Source organism: Ranitomeya imitator, chromosome 2 (genome assembly GCF_032444005.1).
Source record: "Ranitomeya imitator isolate aRanImi1 chromosome 2, aRanImi1.pri, whole genome shotgun sequence".
NCBI lineage: Eukaryota > Metazoa > Chordata > Amphibia > Anura > Dendrobatidae > Ranitomeya > Ranitomeya imitator.
Genome location: NC_091283.1, coordinates 272,364,688 through 272,381,992, shown reverse-complemented (window position 1 = coordinate 272,381,992; position 17,305 = coordinate 272,364,688). Strand labels below are relative to the sequence as shown.

General features: G+C 46.9%; 1 protein-coding gene across 2 annotated transcripts in view; it reads right to left on the bottom strand.

Annotated features, from left to right (window-relative positions):
• The window catches only part of DNAH9 (dynein axonemal heavy chain 9), a 165,720-nt gene that overhangs the window by 4,621 nt on the left and 143,794 nt on the right, over positions 1 to 17,305 (bottom strand). For both annotated transcript variants that reach the window (XM_069749229.1, XM_069749230.1), the window contains 8 exons: positions 3,976 to 4,124; positions 3,529 to 3,656; positions 2,319 to 2,546; positions 2,026 to 2,217; positions 1,382 to 1,573; positions 1,117 to 1,287; positions 602 to 784; positions 92 to 481 (listed from right to left, as the gene is read on the bottom strand). In XM_069749229.1, the coding sequence (XP_069605330.1) occupies positions 92 to 481; positions 602 to 784; positions 1,117 to 1,287; positions 1,382 to 1,573; positions 2,026 to 2,217; positions 2,319 to 2,546; positions 3,529 to 3,656; positions 3,976 to 4,124 (1,633 nt within the window). The remainder of the gene's footprint in view (positions 1 to 91; positions 482 to 601; positions 785 to 1,116; positions 1,288 to 1,381; positions 1,574 to 2,025; positions 2,218 to 2,318; positions 2,547 to 3,528; positions 3,657 to 3,975; positions 4,125 to 17,305) is intronic.

Below are 17,305 nucleotides of genomic sequence, written 5' to 3'. Positions count from 1 at the left end.
GAGGCCCTCTATATTAGATGCGACACTAACTACCACCTTATTCAAGGTAATTGATGGTTTTTGGATGACACATAAAGGCACAAAGCATTACCTGTGTGTCCCAGCGTGCTCCCTCCATGAACAGTCCGTGGACGTATGCCCCCTCTCGCGGAGGACTGCTGAAGTCCTCTCTGTTCTTCTTGGTCACATCGCACTGCAGTGTCATCTTATCGAGCGGCCATTCATTCTTCCTGGCCATAGACTGCATGATGGCCGTAAGGAAGGACTGGGGGTTAAAGAACCCGGCCAACCAGACGGCAGAAGGTAGAGCAAAGTCTCCTGTCCAGGTCTCTAACTCCTTTATACGGCTGAGGAGGTCAACGAACCAGCCTGCTAGGCCGGCCATGGAGGGGTAAGCTCTTTTGGTCCACGAATCGGGCACCATGTCTAGGAAGATGGCGTTCTGTAAATTCTCCATGTCGCTGGTCATGGTGAGCTCACCCTGGAGGACAAATAGGAGAACGAGAGTGACGGGCAAGTTTACTAAAACCCTCAACGTAACAATTTGCTGTAAACTTTCGGTTGTATTTTGGCGGAGAGTGCGGCATCGCCAGCCTTTTACCTTCAGCCCTAAGTTGAGCTCCTTCAGGGAGCGTTTGATCTCTCTGGTCAGCATGTTCATCCTCTCACACTCCTGGAAGGCGACCACTATGTATGGAGTCCTCTCCTCTGCCTTCGCCATCAGTTCTATGATATTAAACTCCTCTGGAAGTTTCTCCAGGATCTCGTCCAGCGTGGCCTTCACCTGCAGAGGAAGTGCACACAATACTCACTCGGTAGTGCAGGGGTCCAGTGAGGAATGGACAGGGGACTGGTACAGCTCGATCACCCCATTACTGCCCACATTAGGAAGCATTAGCTGCGGAGTGACTAGTTATCCGGACTAACTAACCTCCTGGCTACCATCAAGAGAATATTCTCCTTTATAATAATGCCCTGAGATTTCTAGTGGTGGCATCTAAGCTTACGGACATTATTCCTCCGTCCACTAATGTGTCAGATGAGGACTTTTTTGATCTGGGCCTCAGAATCTGCTGACGGGTGTTCTTCGTCTGGTCCCATATGCAATATCCTTACCTTCTCCTCCCGGGTGACGCCGCCACCCTCACCCATACTGCTGTCCCGGGGCTGCATCTCCAGGACGGTGCGGAACAACTTCTCCGATGTCTGAGTCAGGAAGCCGATCTCTGCATTGGGGTGCAGGCCGTACAGATACGGAGACTCGGCCGGGAGGACATCATCGATATACTGGGAGGAGAAGCAGGAGAGCGCTGTAATGGTGATTATTGAGGACATTGTGTAGATGTTCCACCCACCACCCTCCGACTCGTCTCCATAATACCGTGTGGTAACCATTGTAATCCATGTTTCCGGGCAGTGGGAACCCCGGAGCCAGAAACAGCTCGCCTTCCATCATTTCTGGCTTTATGAACTCCTCCAGATAAGTCCTGCACAGCCGCCGGTCCCAGTCATCCGTGATGTGACCTCCGTACATAATCTCTCCAAATAGATAACGAAGGTCGTCATAGGGGACCTGAAACACAAAGTAAATGGGGCGTAAAGGACGCTGGACAAATGACGGGCAGATGTGAGTGGCGAGGGCTGCGACTTATGTGTCATTTGACAGCAGAGGAGGCTCAAATAAAAAGTCAGCGAGCTACACGTCGCTCACACTGCTGCCAGCGAGATAGACCCCTGAACACACTCATGGACCTCATCTTCTGCCATGACTAAGGTTGAATTCCCTTTTAAATGGCGCGGTGATGCAGGAGGGGGATTGCTTTTTCTACTCATTCACATATTAGGGGTCTTAAATGAGACATCATTCTACCGCCAATAGGGCCAGGAGTCCGGCCCGTCCTCCGTGCACCTGCCTCGCTGTCATTTTACATTTAGCAATGAGATTTTATGTTACCGATGGCCTGAAAGTATGAAATTAGAGGACACTGCCAGGGGCTTTTCCGCATGTGGAGCTCCGGTTCTTACCTTGGCATTGGCTTCCAGATAATTGTACAGCACGTTGACTGAAATTGTGAGGTCTCCGGTGTTAAAGGGATAGGAGCGGTTCCAACCCTGGGGTCCGAACTTCCTTCTCTCGGCCACCACTGCGTGGAAGTAGCACAGAGCGAACAGGATGCTCTTGAACTCTGTTTCACGTGCGCACATCTCCAGAGTGTCCTGTACGTGAGAGCAGAGAAGAACATAGGATGTCACCGTCTTACCATCGAACAGATTGGGGTCCTCTCTGACAGGTGGACCCTCCCAGGTTATGACGTCACCTGGTTGAAGTTATCCAGAGCCTTGTGCAGGTTGGCGTGCATGCCAGTCGGAGGCTCGTTGGTGATTTTGATGGAGTTTTCGAGGATGCCCTGAGGAATGATGTGACCCTCGGGCGACCCGGCAGGCTCGGCGCTGATGAACACACGGAAATTGGGGTGGCTTCCTTCGCTGTGATGTTCCAGCTTCTTCTCCAGCGTGCTCAGCCACTTGGCCACCAGATGAATGTTCTGCCATAAATAATGCACAGGTCAGCCTGATGAGGGCCCAGGACCGGGCCGCTGACAGGTCTCGGATATTGTCCTAGACTGAGACTGGAGTGGCCATGTCCTAAACTTAAGTGGCTCAACTTTTTTTTTGGACAAGTTTTATTACTGATTGACACCTCTAGAAGTCAGAGTGCAGTCTGCGTGGATTTCAGAAATGTTCCCAATCACAGAGGTGTATAATGAGAACACTTTCATTACCCCGACCCTCCAGCGGTGTGGACGGTGCGGCGTACCCATCAGAGAAAACCTCCGCTCCTCAATTTACAACCTGATTGTAGCTCGGTAAAGCAACAGCGAATGAATATGCAGCGACTCCAGGAATAATTTACCTGGCTACTGATGCGACTCGTGTGGCATTTTGGCTAACGGAGGCCGATGGCTCGTCAGACGGAAAATGTAGGTATGGAGAGCCCACGAGGCTGGAGAAGTTATGGGGTCAGGGAGCAAGACTTAGCTCCAAGCTGCTGCACAAACATTAGGGTGTAGTGGGATGTGTACACAGATATGACAGCACCCCACATAGTAAGTGTCACCCCCCCAGGACCACTCAGACTCCAGTGGGCTCCCCAGGGTGCTGCATGGAGTACAATGTGGCTGCAGGCAATCTCTACATTATTCAGGGTAGGAGCAGGCGGTCAGAGAGCGACAGGCGCAGATCTCGTCCTTGTAATCCACATACTTGAGGCTTAATGTAACATCTGGGCCTGGAGAGCAGCTGGGACGTAGAGATGACACTTGGCCGAACATCACAGGACCCTCAGAATAATTGCAGCCGAGTCTCCGGCTGCTACAAGCTTTGTGTATGTTTTTTTTTTCTGGAGCGGGCCACAGATGTCGTTAGAATTAGGCTATGGCAGGAAGGTCAGAAAGTCGTCACTGATGGGAGAAATCCCCCTCATTGCCCTGATACAGCTAAGAAATGAACTGGACGAGGCTTCCAAACCTGCAGAATGACCCAGTGTCCTTCCCGGCCCGCCAGATCCAGCGCTTGTTCAGCCACAATCTCCTGTCCCTGCCCCAGAGACACGTTATGTAGGTTACGATTGTCAAATGTGTAACCAAGCTTCCTCCCTATGAAGATAAAAGACGCATAATAGAAAGATGTGAGCCATGAATGACAGTATCATTATATATCCTGCATTATACTCCAGAGTTGCACTCACTATTCTGCTGGTGCAGTCACTGTGTACATACATTACATTACTGATCCTGAGTTACATCCTGTATTATACCCCAGAGCTGCACTCACAATTCTGCTGGTGCAGTCACTGTGTACATTCATTACATTACTGATCCTGAGTTACATCCTGTATTATACCCCAGAGCTGCACTCATTATTCTGCTGGAGCTGTCACTGTGTACATACATCACTAGTCTTCTCATCTATTACCTTGTTTCTCGACATCTTTCAGAGGGTCTACACCAGGAGATAAGATGAAGAACATAGGAGTGCTCGGCCCGGACTCCTCATAGGATGCTGCAAAGTCCAGAGATCTCCCCACTACGTATTTGCTGCCCAATTTTGCCTCCACAAAATCCCTGGAAGTAAAGAAAAAGTGAAAAATATTCTTGTTAGTTGGACTTCACCAGTTTCCATCCTGTGAGCGCTTTGCTGTGCTGCATTAGCAGCTCTAAAGACTGCTGTACATTTCCTAGGGTGTGAACACTACAGCTTCGCAGTACGTTGCAGCACAGGACACTCCAGATGCTGAACAAAGGGGACATCGCCTGAGAGCTAAAGGAAAAGCAGCAGAAATATTATTTAAGCAGCCGTGCTCTGGGTACGAGGGGCAGCAGCCGTGCTCTTGGAACGAGGGCAGCAGTGTGAGAGCTCATGTGGGGGCCATTATACAGTGTGAGAGCTAATGTGGGGCCATTATACAATGTGAGAGCTAATGTGGGTCCATTATACAGTGTGTGAGCTAATGTGGGGGCCATTCAACAGGGTGGGAGCTAATATGGGGGCCATTATACAGTGTGAGAGCTAATGGGGGCCATTATACAGTGTGAGAGCTAATGTGGAGCCATTATACAGTGTGAGAGCTAATGTGGGGACCATTATACATTTTGAGAGCTACTGTGGAGCCATTATACAGTGTGGGAGCTAATGTGGGGCCATTATACCGTGTGAGAGCTAATGTGGGGGCCATTATACAGTGTGAGAGCTAATGTGGGGCCATTATACAATGTGAGAGCTAATGTGGGTCCATTATACAGTGTGTGAGCTAATGTGGGGGCCATTCAACAGGGTGGGAGCTAATATGGGGGCCATTATACAGTGTGAGAGCTAATGGGGGCCATTATACAGTGTGAGAGCTAATGTGGGGCCATTATACAGTGTGAGAGCTAATGTGGGGACCATTATACATTTTGAGAGCTACTGTGGAGCCATTATACAGTGTGGGAGCTAATGTGGGGCCATTATACCGTGTGAGAGCTAATGTGGGGGCCATTATACAGTGTGAGAGCTAATGTGGGGCCATTATACAATGTGAGAGCTAATGGGGCCATTATACAGTGTGTGAGCTAATGTGGGGTGTTGTGAATTCCGTTCTTGGGCTCCCTCCGGTGGTTGTAAATGGCACTTTTGTGAATTCTGCCCTTGGGCTCCCTCTGGTGGTTTTGAGTTGAACTGCTGCTCCTTGGGTTTAGCTTTAGCAGCTGCTTTCACTAATCGTCTCTCCTGGCTCTGCTATTTAGCCTGGCTCTGGTCTTCAGCCTATGCCACTTGTCAATGTTTTCTGGCCTTAAAGATGTTATGGTGGGCTTTCCTACGCCTGCCGGTTTGAACGAATCTATGTCTCTAGCCATTCAGATTGATCGGCGTCTGCGCGAGCGCAAAGCTGTGCACCATATGGCAGTATCCTCTGAGCATAGTCCTGAACCTATGCAATGTGATAGGATTTTGACTAGAATAGAACGGCAGGAATTCAGACGTCAGAATAAGCTGCGTTTTTACTGTGGTGATTCGGCTCATGTTATCTCTGATTGCCCTAAGCGTACTAAGAGAGTCGCTAGGTCTGTTACCATTAGTACTATACAGCCTAAATTTCTCTTATCTGTGACCCTGATTTGCTCATTGTCGTCCTTTTCTGTCATGGCATTTGTGGATTCAGGCGCTGCCCTGAACTTAATGGACTTAGAATTCGCCAGGCACTGTGGTTTTTCCTTGCAGCCTTTGTAGAGCCCTATTCCTTTGAGGGGCATTGATGCTACACCCTTGGCCAAGGATAAACCTCAGTACTGGACACAGATGACTATGTACATGGCTCCTGCACATCAGGAAGATTGCCGTTTTCTGGTGTTGCATAACCTGCATGATGTTGTTGTGCTGGGATTTCCATGGTTACAGGAACATAATCCGGTGCTGGATTGGAAAACTATGTCTGTGACTAGTTGGGGTTGTCAAGGGGTACATAGTGACGTTCCTTTGATGTCAATTTCCTCTTCCCCCTCTTCTGAGGTCCCTGAGTTTTTGTCGGATTTCCAGGATGTATTTGATGAGCCCAAATCCAGTTCCCTTCCACCGCATAGGGACTGTGATTGTGCTATGAACTTGATTCCTGGTTGCAAGTTCCCTAAGGGCCGACTTTTCAATCTGTCTGTACCAGAGCATGCCGCCATGCGGAGTTATGTTAAGGAATCTTTGGAGAAAGGGCATATTCGGCCCTCTTCGTCACCATTGGGAGCGGGTTTCTTTTTTGTTGCTAAGAAGGATGGCTCCTTGAGACCCTGTATTGATTATCGTCTTCTTAATAAGATCACGGTCAAATTCCAATACCCCTTGCCTTTGCTTACTGATTTGTTTGCTCAGATTAAGGGGGCTAGTTGGTTTACTAAGATTGACCTCCGAGGGGCATATAATTTTGTTCGTATTAAACAGGGTGACGAATGGAAAACTGCATTTAATACGCCCGAAGGCCATTTTGAATACCTTGTGATGCCATTTGGGCTCTCTAATGCTCCATCTGTGTTCCAGTCTTTCATGCATGATATTTTCCGCAATTATCTTGATAAATTCATGGTCGTACAGGTCCTTCTCAAAAAATTAGCATATAGTGTTAAATTTCATTATTTACCATAATGTAATGATTACAATTAAACTTTCATATATTATAGATTCATTATCCACCAACTGAAATTTGTCAGGTCTTTTATTGTTTTAATACTGATGATTTTGGCATACAACTCCTGATAACCCAAAAAACCTGTCTCAATAAATTAGCATATCAAGAAAAGGTTCTCTAAACGACCTATTACCCTAATCTTCTGAATCAACTAATTAACTCTAAACACATGCAAAAGATACCTGAGGCTTATATAAACTCCCTGCCGGGTTCATTACTCAAAACCCCCATCATGGGTAAGACTAGCGACCTGACAGATGTCAAGAAGGCCATCATTGACACCCTCAAGCAAGAGGGTAAGACCCAGAAAGAAATTTCTCAACAAATAGGCTGTTCCCAGAGTGCTGTATCAAGGCACCTCAATGGTAAGTCTGTTGGAAGGAAACAATGTGGCAGAAAACGCTGTACATCGAGAAGAGGAGACCGGACCCTGAGGAAGATTGTGGAGAAGGACCGATTCCAGACCTTGGGGAACCTGAGGAAGCAGTGGACTGAGTCTGGTGTGGAAACATCCAGAGCCACCGTGCACAGGCGTGTGCAGGAAATGGGCTACAGGTGCCGCATTCCCCAGGTAAAGCCACTTTTGAACCATAAACAGCGGCAGAGGCGCCTGACCTGGGCTACAGAGAAGCAGCACTGGACTGTTGCTAAGTGGTCCCAAGTACTTTTTTCTGATGAAAGCAAATTTTGCATGTCATTCAGAAATCAAGGTGCCAGAGTCTGGAGGAAGACTGGGGAGAAGGAAATGCCAAAATGCCTTAAGTCCAGTGTCACGTACCCACAGTAAGTGATGGTGTGGGGTGCCTTGTCAGCTGCTGGTGTTGGTCCACTGTGTTTCATCAAGGACAGGGTCAATGCTTTATGGTGATGAAGATTTCATTTTTCAGCACGACCTGGCACCTGCTCACAGTGCCAAAACCACTGGTAAATGGTTTACTGACCATGGTATTACTGTGCTCAATTGGCCTGCCAACTCTCCTGACCTGAACCCCATAGAGAATCTGTGGGATATTGTGAAGAGAAAGTTGAGAGACGCAAGACCCAACACTCTGGTTGAGCTTAAGGCCGCTATTGAAGCATCCTGGGCCTCCATAACATCTCAGCAGTGTCACAGGCTGATTGCCTCCATGCCACGCCGCATTGAAGCAGTCATTTCTGCCAAAGGATTCCCGACCAAGTATTGAGTGCATAACTGAACATTATTATTTGATGGTTTTTTTGTTTGTTATTAAAAAACACTTTTATTTGATTGGATGGGTGAAATATGCTAATTTATTGAGACAGGTTTTTTGGGTTATCAGGAGTTGTATGCCAAAATCATCAGTATTAAAACAATAAAAGACCTGACAAATTTCAGTTGGTGGATAATGAATCTATAATATATGAAAGTTTAATTGTAATCATTACATTATGGTAAATAATGAAATTTAACACTATATGCTAATTTTTTGAGAAGGACCTGTATATTTGGATGATATTTTGATTTTTTCCAATGATTGGGAGTCTCATGTGAAGCAGGTCAGGATGGTGTTCCAGATCCTTCGTGATAATGCTTTATTTGTGAAGGGGTCTAAGTGCCTATTCGGAGTTCAGAAGGTCTCTTTTTTGGGTTTTGTTTTTTCTCCCTCGTCTATAGAAATGGATCCTGTTAAGGTCCAAGCTATTCATGACTGGATCCAACCCACATCTGTGAAGGGTCTTCAAAAATTTTGGGGCTTTGCTAATTTCTATCGCCGTTTCATTGCCAACTTTTCCAGTGTGGTTAAGCCCCTTACTGATTTGACAAAGAAAGGCGCTGATATGACGAATTGGTCCTCTGAGGCTGTTGAGGCCTTTCAGGAGCTTAAACGCCGATTTACTTCTGCCCCTGTGTTGCGTCAACCGGATGTTTCTCTTCCTTTTCAGGTTGAGGTCGACGCTTCTGAGATTGGGGCAGGGGCCGTCTTGTCTCAGAGGGAGTCTGATGGTTCTTTGATGAAACCGTGTGCTTTTTTTTCCAGAAAGTTTTCGCCTGCGGAACGCAATTATGATGTTGGCAATCGGGAGTTGTTGGCTATGAAGTGGGCGTTTGAGGAGTGGCGACATTGGCTTGAGGGAGCTAAACACCGTGTTGTGGTCCTGGCCGATCATAAGAATCTGATTTACCTCGAGTCGGCCAAGCGGCTGAATCCTAGACAGGCTCGATGGTCCCTGTTTTTCTCCCGTTTTGATTTTGTGGTCTCGTATCTTCCGGGGTCTAAGAATGTTAACGCTGATGCCCTCTCTAGGAGTTTTTCGCCTGATTCTCCTGGAGTCCTTGAGCCGGTTGGCATTCTTAAGGAGGGGGTGATTCTTTCTGCTATCTCCCCTGATTTGCGCCGGGTGCTTCAGGAATTTCAGGCTGATAGGCCTGACCGCTGTCCAGTGGGGAAGCTGTTTGTTCCTGATAGATGGACAAGTAAGGTAATTTCTGAGGTTCATTGTTCAGTGTTGGCTGGTCATCCTGGGATTTTTGGTACCAGAGATTTGGTTGCTAGGTCCTTTTGGTGGCCTTCCTTGTTTCGCGATGTGCGTGCTTTTGTGCAGTCCTGTGGGACTTGCGCCCGGGCCAAGCCTTGCTGTTCCCGCGCTAGTGGGTTGCTTTTGCCTTTGCCGGTCCCTGAGAGGCCCTGGACGCATATTTCCATGGATTTTATTTCGGATCTTCCGGTTTCCCAGAAGATGTCTGTTATCTGGGTTGTTTGTGACCAGTTCTCTAAAATGGTCCATTTGGTACCTTTGCCTAAGTTGCCTTCCTCCTCAGATCTGGTTCCATTGTTTTTTCAGCATGTGGTTCGTTTGCATGGCATTCCGGAGAATATTGTGTCTGACAGCGGTTCTCAGTTTGTCTCTAGATTTTGGCGGGCCTTTTGTGCTAGGATGGGCATTGATTTGTCTTTTTCTTCGACGTTTCATCCTCAGACTAATGGCCAAACTGAGCGAACTAATCAGACCTTGGAGACCTATTTGAGATGCTTTGTGTCTGCTGATCAGGATGATTGGGTGTCTTTCTTGCCGTTGGCCGAGTTTGCCCTTAATAATCGGGCTAGTTCGGCTACTTTGGTTTCACCTTTCTTTTGTAATTTTGGTTTTCATCCTCGTTTTTCTTTTGGGCAGGTTGAGCCTTCTGATTGTCCTGGTGTTGATTCTGTGGTGGACAGGCTGCAGCAGATTTGGACTCATGTGGTGGACAATTTGACGTTGTCCCAGGAAAGGGCTCAACGTTTTGCTAACTGCCGTCGGCGTGTTGGTCCCCGGCTTCGTGTGGGGGATTTGGTTTGGTTGTCTTCTCGTCATGTTCCTATGAAGGTTTCTTCTCCTAAGTTTAAGCCTCGGTTTATTGGTCCTTATAAAATTTCTGAAATTATTAATCCGGTCTCTTTTCGTTTGGCTCTTCCAGCCTCTTTTGCCATTCATAATGTTTTCCATAGATCTTTGTTGCGGAGATATGTGGTCCCCGTTGTTCCCTCGGTTGACCCTCCTGCCCCGGTGTTGGTTGAGGGAGAGTAGGAATATGAGGTTGAGAAGATTTTGGATTCTCGTTTTTCGAGGCGGATTCTCCAGTATCTTGTCAAGTGGAAGGGTTATGGCCAGTAGGATAATTCTTGGGTTGTTGCCTCCGATGTCCATGCTATCGATTTGGTTCGTGCTTTTCACTTGGCTCGTCCTGATCGGCCTGGGGGCTCTGGTGAGGGTTCGGTGACCCCTCCTCAAGGGGGGGGGGTACTGTTGTGAATTCCGTTCTTGGGCTCCCTCCGGTGGTTGTAAATGGCACTTTTGTGAATTCTGCCCTTGGGCTCCCTCTGGTGGTTTTGAGTGGAACTGCTGCTCCTTGGGTTTAGCTTTAGCAGCTGCTTTCACTAATCGTCTCTCCTGGCTCTGCTATTTAGCCTGGCTCTGGTCTTCAGCCTATGCCACTTGTCAATGTTTTCTGGCTGGATTCGCATCTCTGCTTGGATTCTCCTGGTTTCCTGACCAGTTCTGCTAGGTTAGGTTCTGGCTTTGCTCATTTCGGTCCACATGTTGTGGGCTTGTTGTTCTGTGCATTCTATTTTTGTCCAGCTTGTCATTATGGATTTTTTCTGTTAGCTGGAAGCTCTGGGAAGCAGATTTACCCTCCACACCTTTAGTCAGGTGTGGAGATTTTGTAAACTCTGTGTGGATTGTTTTGTAGTTTTTATACTGACCGCACAGTATCCTTTCCTGTCCTATCTATCAAGCTAGACTGGCCTCCTATGCTAAAATCTGATTTCATCTCTTCGTATGTTATTTTCCCCTCCTCTCACCGTCAATATTTGTGGGGGGCTATCTTTCCTTTGGGGATATTCTCTGAGGCAAGATAGGTTTCCTGTTTCCATCTTTAGGGGAAGTTAGATCTTAGGCTGTGCCGAGGGGTCTAGGGAGCATCAGGTACTCCCCACGGCTATTTCTAGTTGCGCTGCTAGGTTCAGGGTCTGCGGTCAGTACAGATACCACCTCCTTCAGAGCTTGTCTCATGTTGTTCCTAAACCACCAGATCATAACAGTGGGGCCATTATACATTGTGAGAGCTAATGTGGGGGCCATTATACAGTGTGTGAGGTAATTTGGGGGCCATTATACATTGTGGGAGCTAATGTGGCGGCCATTATACATTGTGAGAGCTAATGTGGGGGCCATTATACAGTGTGAGCTAATGTAGGGGGCCATTATACAGTGTGTGAGCTAATGTGGGGGCCATTATACAGTGTGAGCTAATGTGGGGGCATTTATACAGTGTGAGCTAATGTAGGGGGCCATTATACAGTGTGTGAGCTAATGTGGGGGCCATTATACAGTGTGAGCTAATGTGGGGGCCATTATACAGTGTGTGAGCTAATGTGGGGCCATTATACAGTGGGTAGCTAATGTGTGGGCCATTGTACAGTGTGAGAGCTAATGTGGGGCCATTATACAGTGTGTGAGCAAATGTGGGGCCATTATACAGTGGGAGAGCTAATGTGGGGGCCATTATACAGTGTGTTAGCTAATGTGGGGCCATTATACAGTGTGAGAGCTAATGTGGGGGCCATTATACAGTGTGTGAGCTAATGTGGGGCCATTATACAGTGGGAGAGCTAATGTGGAGGCCATTATACAGTGGGAGAGCTAATGTGGGGACCATTATACATTTTGAGAGCTAATGTGGAGCCATTATACAGTGTGGGAGCTAATGTGGGGGCCATTATACATTTTGAGAGCTAATGTGGAGCCATTATACAGTGTGGGAGCTAATGTGGGGCCATTATACCGTGTGAGCTAATTTGGGGGCCATTATACAGTGTGAGAGCTAATGTGAAGCAATTATACAATGTGAGAGCTAATGGGGCCATTATACAGTGTGAGCTAATGTGGGGCCATTATACAGTGTGTGAGGTAATGTGGGGGCCATTATACATTGTGAGAGCTAATGTGGGGGCCATTATACAGTGTGAGCTAATGTAGGGGGCCATTATACAGTGTGTGAGCTAATGTGGGGGCCATTATACAGTGTGAGCTAATGTGGGGGCCATTATACAGTGTGTGAGCTAATGTGGGGCCATTATACAGTGGGAGAGCTAATGTGGGGGCCATTATACAGTGTGAGAGCTAAAGTGGAGCCATTATACAGTGTGAGAGCTAATGTGGGGCCATTATACAGTGTGAGCTAATGTAGGGGGCCATTATACAGTGTGTGAGCTAATGTGGGGGCCATTATACAGCGTGAGCTAATGTGGGGGCCATTATACAGTGTGTGAGCTAATGTGGGGCCATTATACAGTGAGATAGCTAATGTGTGGGCCATTGTACAGTGTGAGAGCTAATGTGGGGCCATTATACAGTGGGAGAGCTAATGTGGGGCCATTATACAGTGGGAGAGCTAATGTGGGGGCCATTATACAGTGTGAGAGCTAATGTGAAGCAATTATACAATGTGAGAGCTAATGGGGCCATTATACATTGTGAGAGCTAATGTGGGGGCCATTATACAGTGTGAGCTAATGTAGGGGGCCATTATACAGTGTGTGAGCTAATGTGGGGGCCATTATACAGTGTGAGCTAATGTGGGGGCATTTATACAGTGTGAGCTAATGTAGGGGGCCATTATACAGTGTGTGAGCTAATGTGGGGGCCATTATACAGTGTGAGCTAATGTGGGGGCCATTATACAGTGTGTGAGCTAATGTGGGGCCATTATACAGTGGGTAGCTAATGTGTGGGCCATTGTACAGTGTGAGAGCTAATGTGGGGGCCATTATACAGTGTGTTAGCTAATGTGGGGCCATTATACAGTGGGAGAGCTAATGTGGGGGCCATTATACAGTGTGTGAGCTAATGTGGGGCCATTATACAGTGGGAGAGCTAATGTGGAGGCCATTATACAGTGGGAGAGCTAATGTGGGGACCATTATACATTTTGAGAGCTAATGTGGAGCCATTATACAGTGTGGGAGCTAATGTGGGGGCCATTATACATTTTGAGAGCTAATGTGGAGCCATTATACAGTGTGGGAGCTAATGTGGGGCCATTATACCGTGTGAGCTAATTTGGGGGCCATTATACAGTGTGAGAGCTAATGTGAAGCAATTATACAATGTGAGAGCTAATGGGGCCATTATACAGTGTGAGCTAATGTGGGGCCATTATACAGTGTGTGAGGTAATGTGGGGGCCATTATACATTGTGAGAGCTAATGTGGGGGCCATTATACAGTGTGAGCTAATGTAGGGGGCCATTATACAGTGTGTGAGCTAATGTGGGGGCCATTATACAGTGTGAGCTAATGTGGGGGCCATTATACAGTGTGTGAGCTAATGTGGGGCCATTATACAGTGGGAGAGCTAATGTGGGGGCCATTATACAGTGTGAGAGCTAAAGTGGAGCCATTATACAGTGTGAGAGCTAATGTGGGGCCATTATACAGTGTGAGCTAATGTAGGGGGCCATTATACAGTGTGTGAGCTAATGTGGGGGCCATTATACAGCGTGAGCTAATGTGGGGGCCATTATACAGTGTGTGAGCTAATGTGGGGGCCATTATACAGCGTGAGCTAATGTGGGGGCCATTATACAGTGTGGGAGCTAATGTGGGGGCCATTATACATTTTGAGAGCTAATGTGGAGCCATTATACAGTGTGGGAGCTAATGTGGGGCCATTATACCGTGTGAGCTAATTTGGGGGCCATTATACAGTGTGAGAGCTAATGTGAAGCAATTATACAATGTGAGAGCTAATGGGGCCATTATACAGTGTGAGCTAATGTGGGGCCATTATACAGTGTGTGAGCTAATGTGGGGGCCATTATACAGCGTGAGCTAATGTGGGGGCCATTATACAGTGTGAGAGCTAATGTGGGGCCATTATACAGTGTGAGCTAATGTAGGGGGCCATTATACAGTGTGTGAGCTAATGTGGGGGCCATTATACAGTGTGAGCTAATGTGGGGGCCATTATACAGTGTGTGAGCTAATGTGGGGCTATTATACAGTGTGAGAGCTAATGTGTGGGCCATTATACAGTGGGAGAGCTAATGTGGGGGCCATTATACAGTGTGAGAGCTAATGTGGAGCCATTATACAGTGTGAGAGCTAATGTGGGGCCATTATACAGTGTGTGAGCTAATGTGGGGCCATTATACAGTGTGAGAGCTAATGTGGGGACCATTATACAGTGTGTGAGCTAATGTGGGGCCATTATACAGTGGTAGAGCTAATGTGGGGGCCATTATACAGTGTGGGAGCTATTGTGGAGCCATTATACAGTGTGAGAGCTAATGTGGGGCCATTATACAGTGTGTGAGCTAATGTGGGGCCATTATACAGTGTGAGAGCTAATGTGGGGACCATTATACAGTGTGTGAGCTAATGTGGGGCCATTATACAGTGTGTGAGCAAATGTGGGGCCATTATACAGTGGGAGAGCTAATGTGGGGGCCATTATAGAGTGTGTTAGCTAATGTGGAGCCATTATACAGTGTAAGAGCTAATGTGGGGGCCATTATACAGTGTGTTAGCTAATGTGGAGCCATTATAGAGTGTGGGAGCTAATGTGGAGCCATTATACAGTGTGTGAGCTAATGTGGGGCCATTATACAGTGTGAGAGCTAATGTGGGGACCATTATACAGTGTGTGAGCTAATGTGGGGCCATTATACAGTGTGAGAGCTAATGTGGGGCCATTATACAGTGTGTGAGCAAATGTGGGGCCATTATACAGTGGGAGAGCTAATGTGGGGGCCATTATACAGTGTGTGAGCTAATGTGGGGCCATTATACAGTGTGAGAGCTAATGTGGGGACCATTATACAGTGTGTGAGCTAATGTGGGGCCATTATACAGTGTGAGAGCTAATGTGGAGCCATAATACAGTGTGAGAGCTGACAATAAAACATACAAAATCGAAGATAAATTGGATTTTACAGAAAAAAGGTTAGGAAACATTTAGTATAATGACTTGTGTATAAGGCACGATTAAAAGGAGAAAAAAACCTGCCTCCTCCACCCCTTAATAGCCGGGCCATCTCTCACCGTATTTCCCCATCGCCTATGATTACAGTAGATGACAAAGTAGAGGGGGAAATAAAACTACACCCAGTGGTGGTAGTCACCGGTAAATGTAATTTTAATATTTTACTCTCTTATCTGAGCCTGTGGTGTGTGTCAGACAAATCCTGTGTAATTTATGGAGTGACTCTGACTCACAAAGCTTATGTTAACAATGCAAGAACTGCCAAATATCAGAAGGAAGAGGGACTCCGATACACCCTGTATTAGGCATAAAGGAGGGATCATACACACTGTTACAATTGTTAGGCAATGGGACTCCTAGACTGGTAAAGCCTATGCATTAAAGGCTAGGACTGAAAAACATTCACCCCTGGGGGTATACATATATGTAAGAGAATTGTACAGATCGGCCTCATACACATCCTGTAAAAAATTATGAAGGCAGGCATCATACACCTGGAGATATTATGAGTGCGGGCCGCCCATTTACCCTCTAAATATTACAAGAGAGGACCGCCTGTTTCCCCTCTAAAAATTACAAGCAAGGGCCCCTGACGAAGGCAGTGTGCCGAAACGCGCGTTAGCAGGACACCATCCAGGAGCCTGAGATCTGCACTGCTGCTGTAAGTTACACTCCACTTTGGACAGACTTTCTTACATTCCTTCCTTAATTTTTTCAATTTTAATAAAAAAAGCTGAAATATCACTTGGTTATAAGTCTTCAGACCCTTTGCTCAGACACATTTAAGTCACATGCTGTCAATTTCCTTGTGATCCTCCTTGAGATAGTTCTACTCCTTCATTGGAGTCCAGCTGTATGTAATTAAACTGATAGGACTTGATTTGGAAAGGAGCACACCTGTCTATATAAGACCTCACAGCTCACAGTGCATGTCAGACCAAATGAGAATCATGAGGTCAAAGGAACTGGCCAAGGAGCTCAGAGACAGAATTGTGGCAAGCCACAGATCTGGCCAAAGTTACAACAGAATTTCTGTAGTAATCAAGGTTACTAAGAGCACAGTGGCCTCGATGATCCTTAAATGGAAGAAGTTTGGGACCAGCAGAAGTCTTGCTAGACCTGGCTGTCGAGCCAAACTGAGCAAACATGAGAGAAGAGCCTTGTTGAGAGATAAAGAAGAACCCCAAGATCCCTGTGGCTGAGCTCCAGAGATGCAGTAAGGAGATGGGAGAAAGTTCTACAAAGTCAACTCTCACTGCAGCCCTCCACCAGTCGGGCCTTTATGGCAGAGTGGTCTGACGGAAGCCTCTCCTCAGTGCAAGACATATGAAAGCCGCATAGAGTTTGCTAAAAAACACATGAAGGACTCCCACACTATGAGAAATAAGATTCTCTGGTCTGATGAGATGAAGATAGTCCTTTTTGGTGGTAATTCTAAGCGGTATGTGTGGAGAAAACCAGGCACTGCTCATCACCTGCCCGAAACAATCCCAACAGTGAAGCATGGTGGAGGCAGCATCATGCTATGGGGGTGTTTTTCAGCTGCAGGGACAGGACAACTGGTTGTCATTGAAGGAAACATAAATGCGGCCAAGTACAGAGGTATCCTGGATGAAAACCTCTTCCAGAGTGCTCTGGACCTCAGATTTGGCCGAAGGTTCACCTTCCAACAAGACAATGACCCTAAGCACACAGCTAAAATAACAAAGGAGTGGCTTCAGAACAACTCTGTGACCATTCTTGACTGGCCTAGCCAGAGCCCTGACCTAAACCCAATGGAGCATCTCTGGAGAGACCTGAAAATGGCGTCCACCAACGTTCACCATCCAACCTGACGGGACTGGAGAGGATCTGCAAGTAAGAATGGCCGAGGATCCCCAAATCCAGGGGTGAAAAACTTGTTGCATCATTACCAAGAAGACTAATGGCTGCACTAGATCAAAAGGTGCTTCTACTCCATACTGAGCAAAGGGTCTGAAGACTTATGACCACGTGATATTTTGGTTTTTCTTTTTTAATAAATTTGCAAAAATGTCTACAATTCTGTTTTTTTTTTTCAGTCAAGATGGGGTGCAGAGTGTAGATTAATGAAAAAAAAAAGAACTT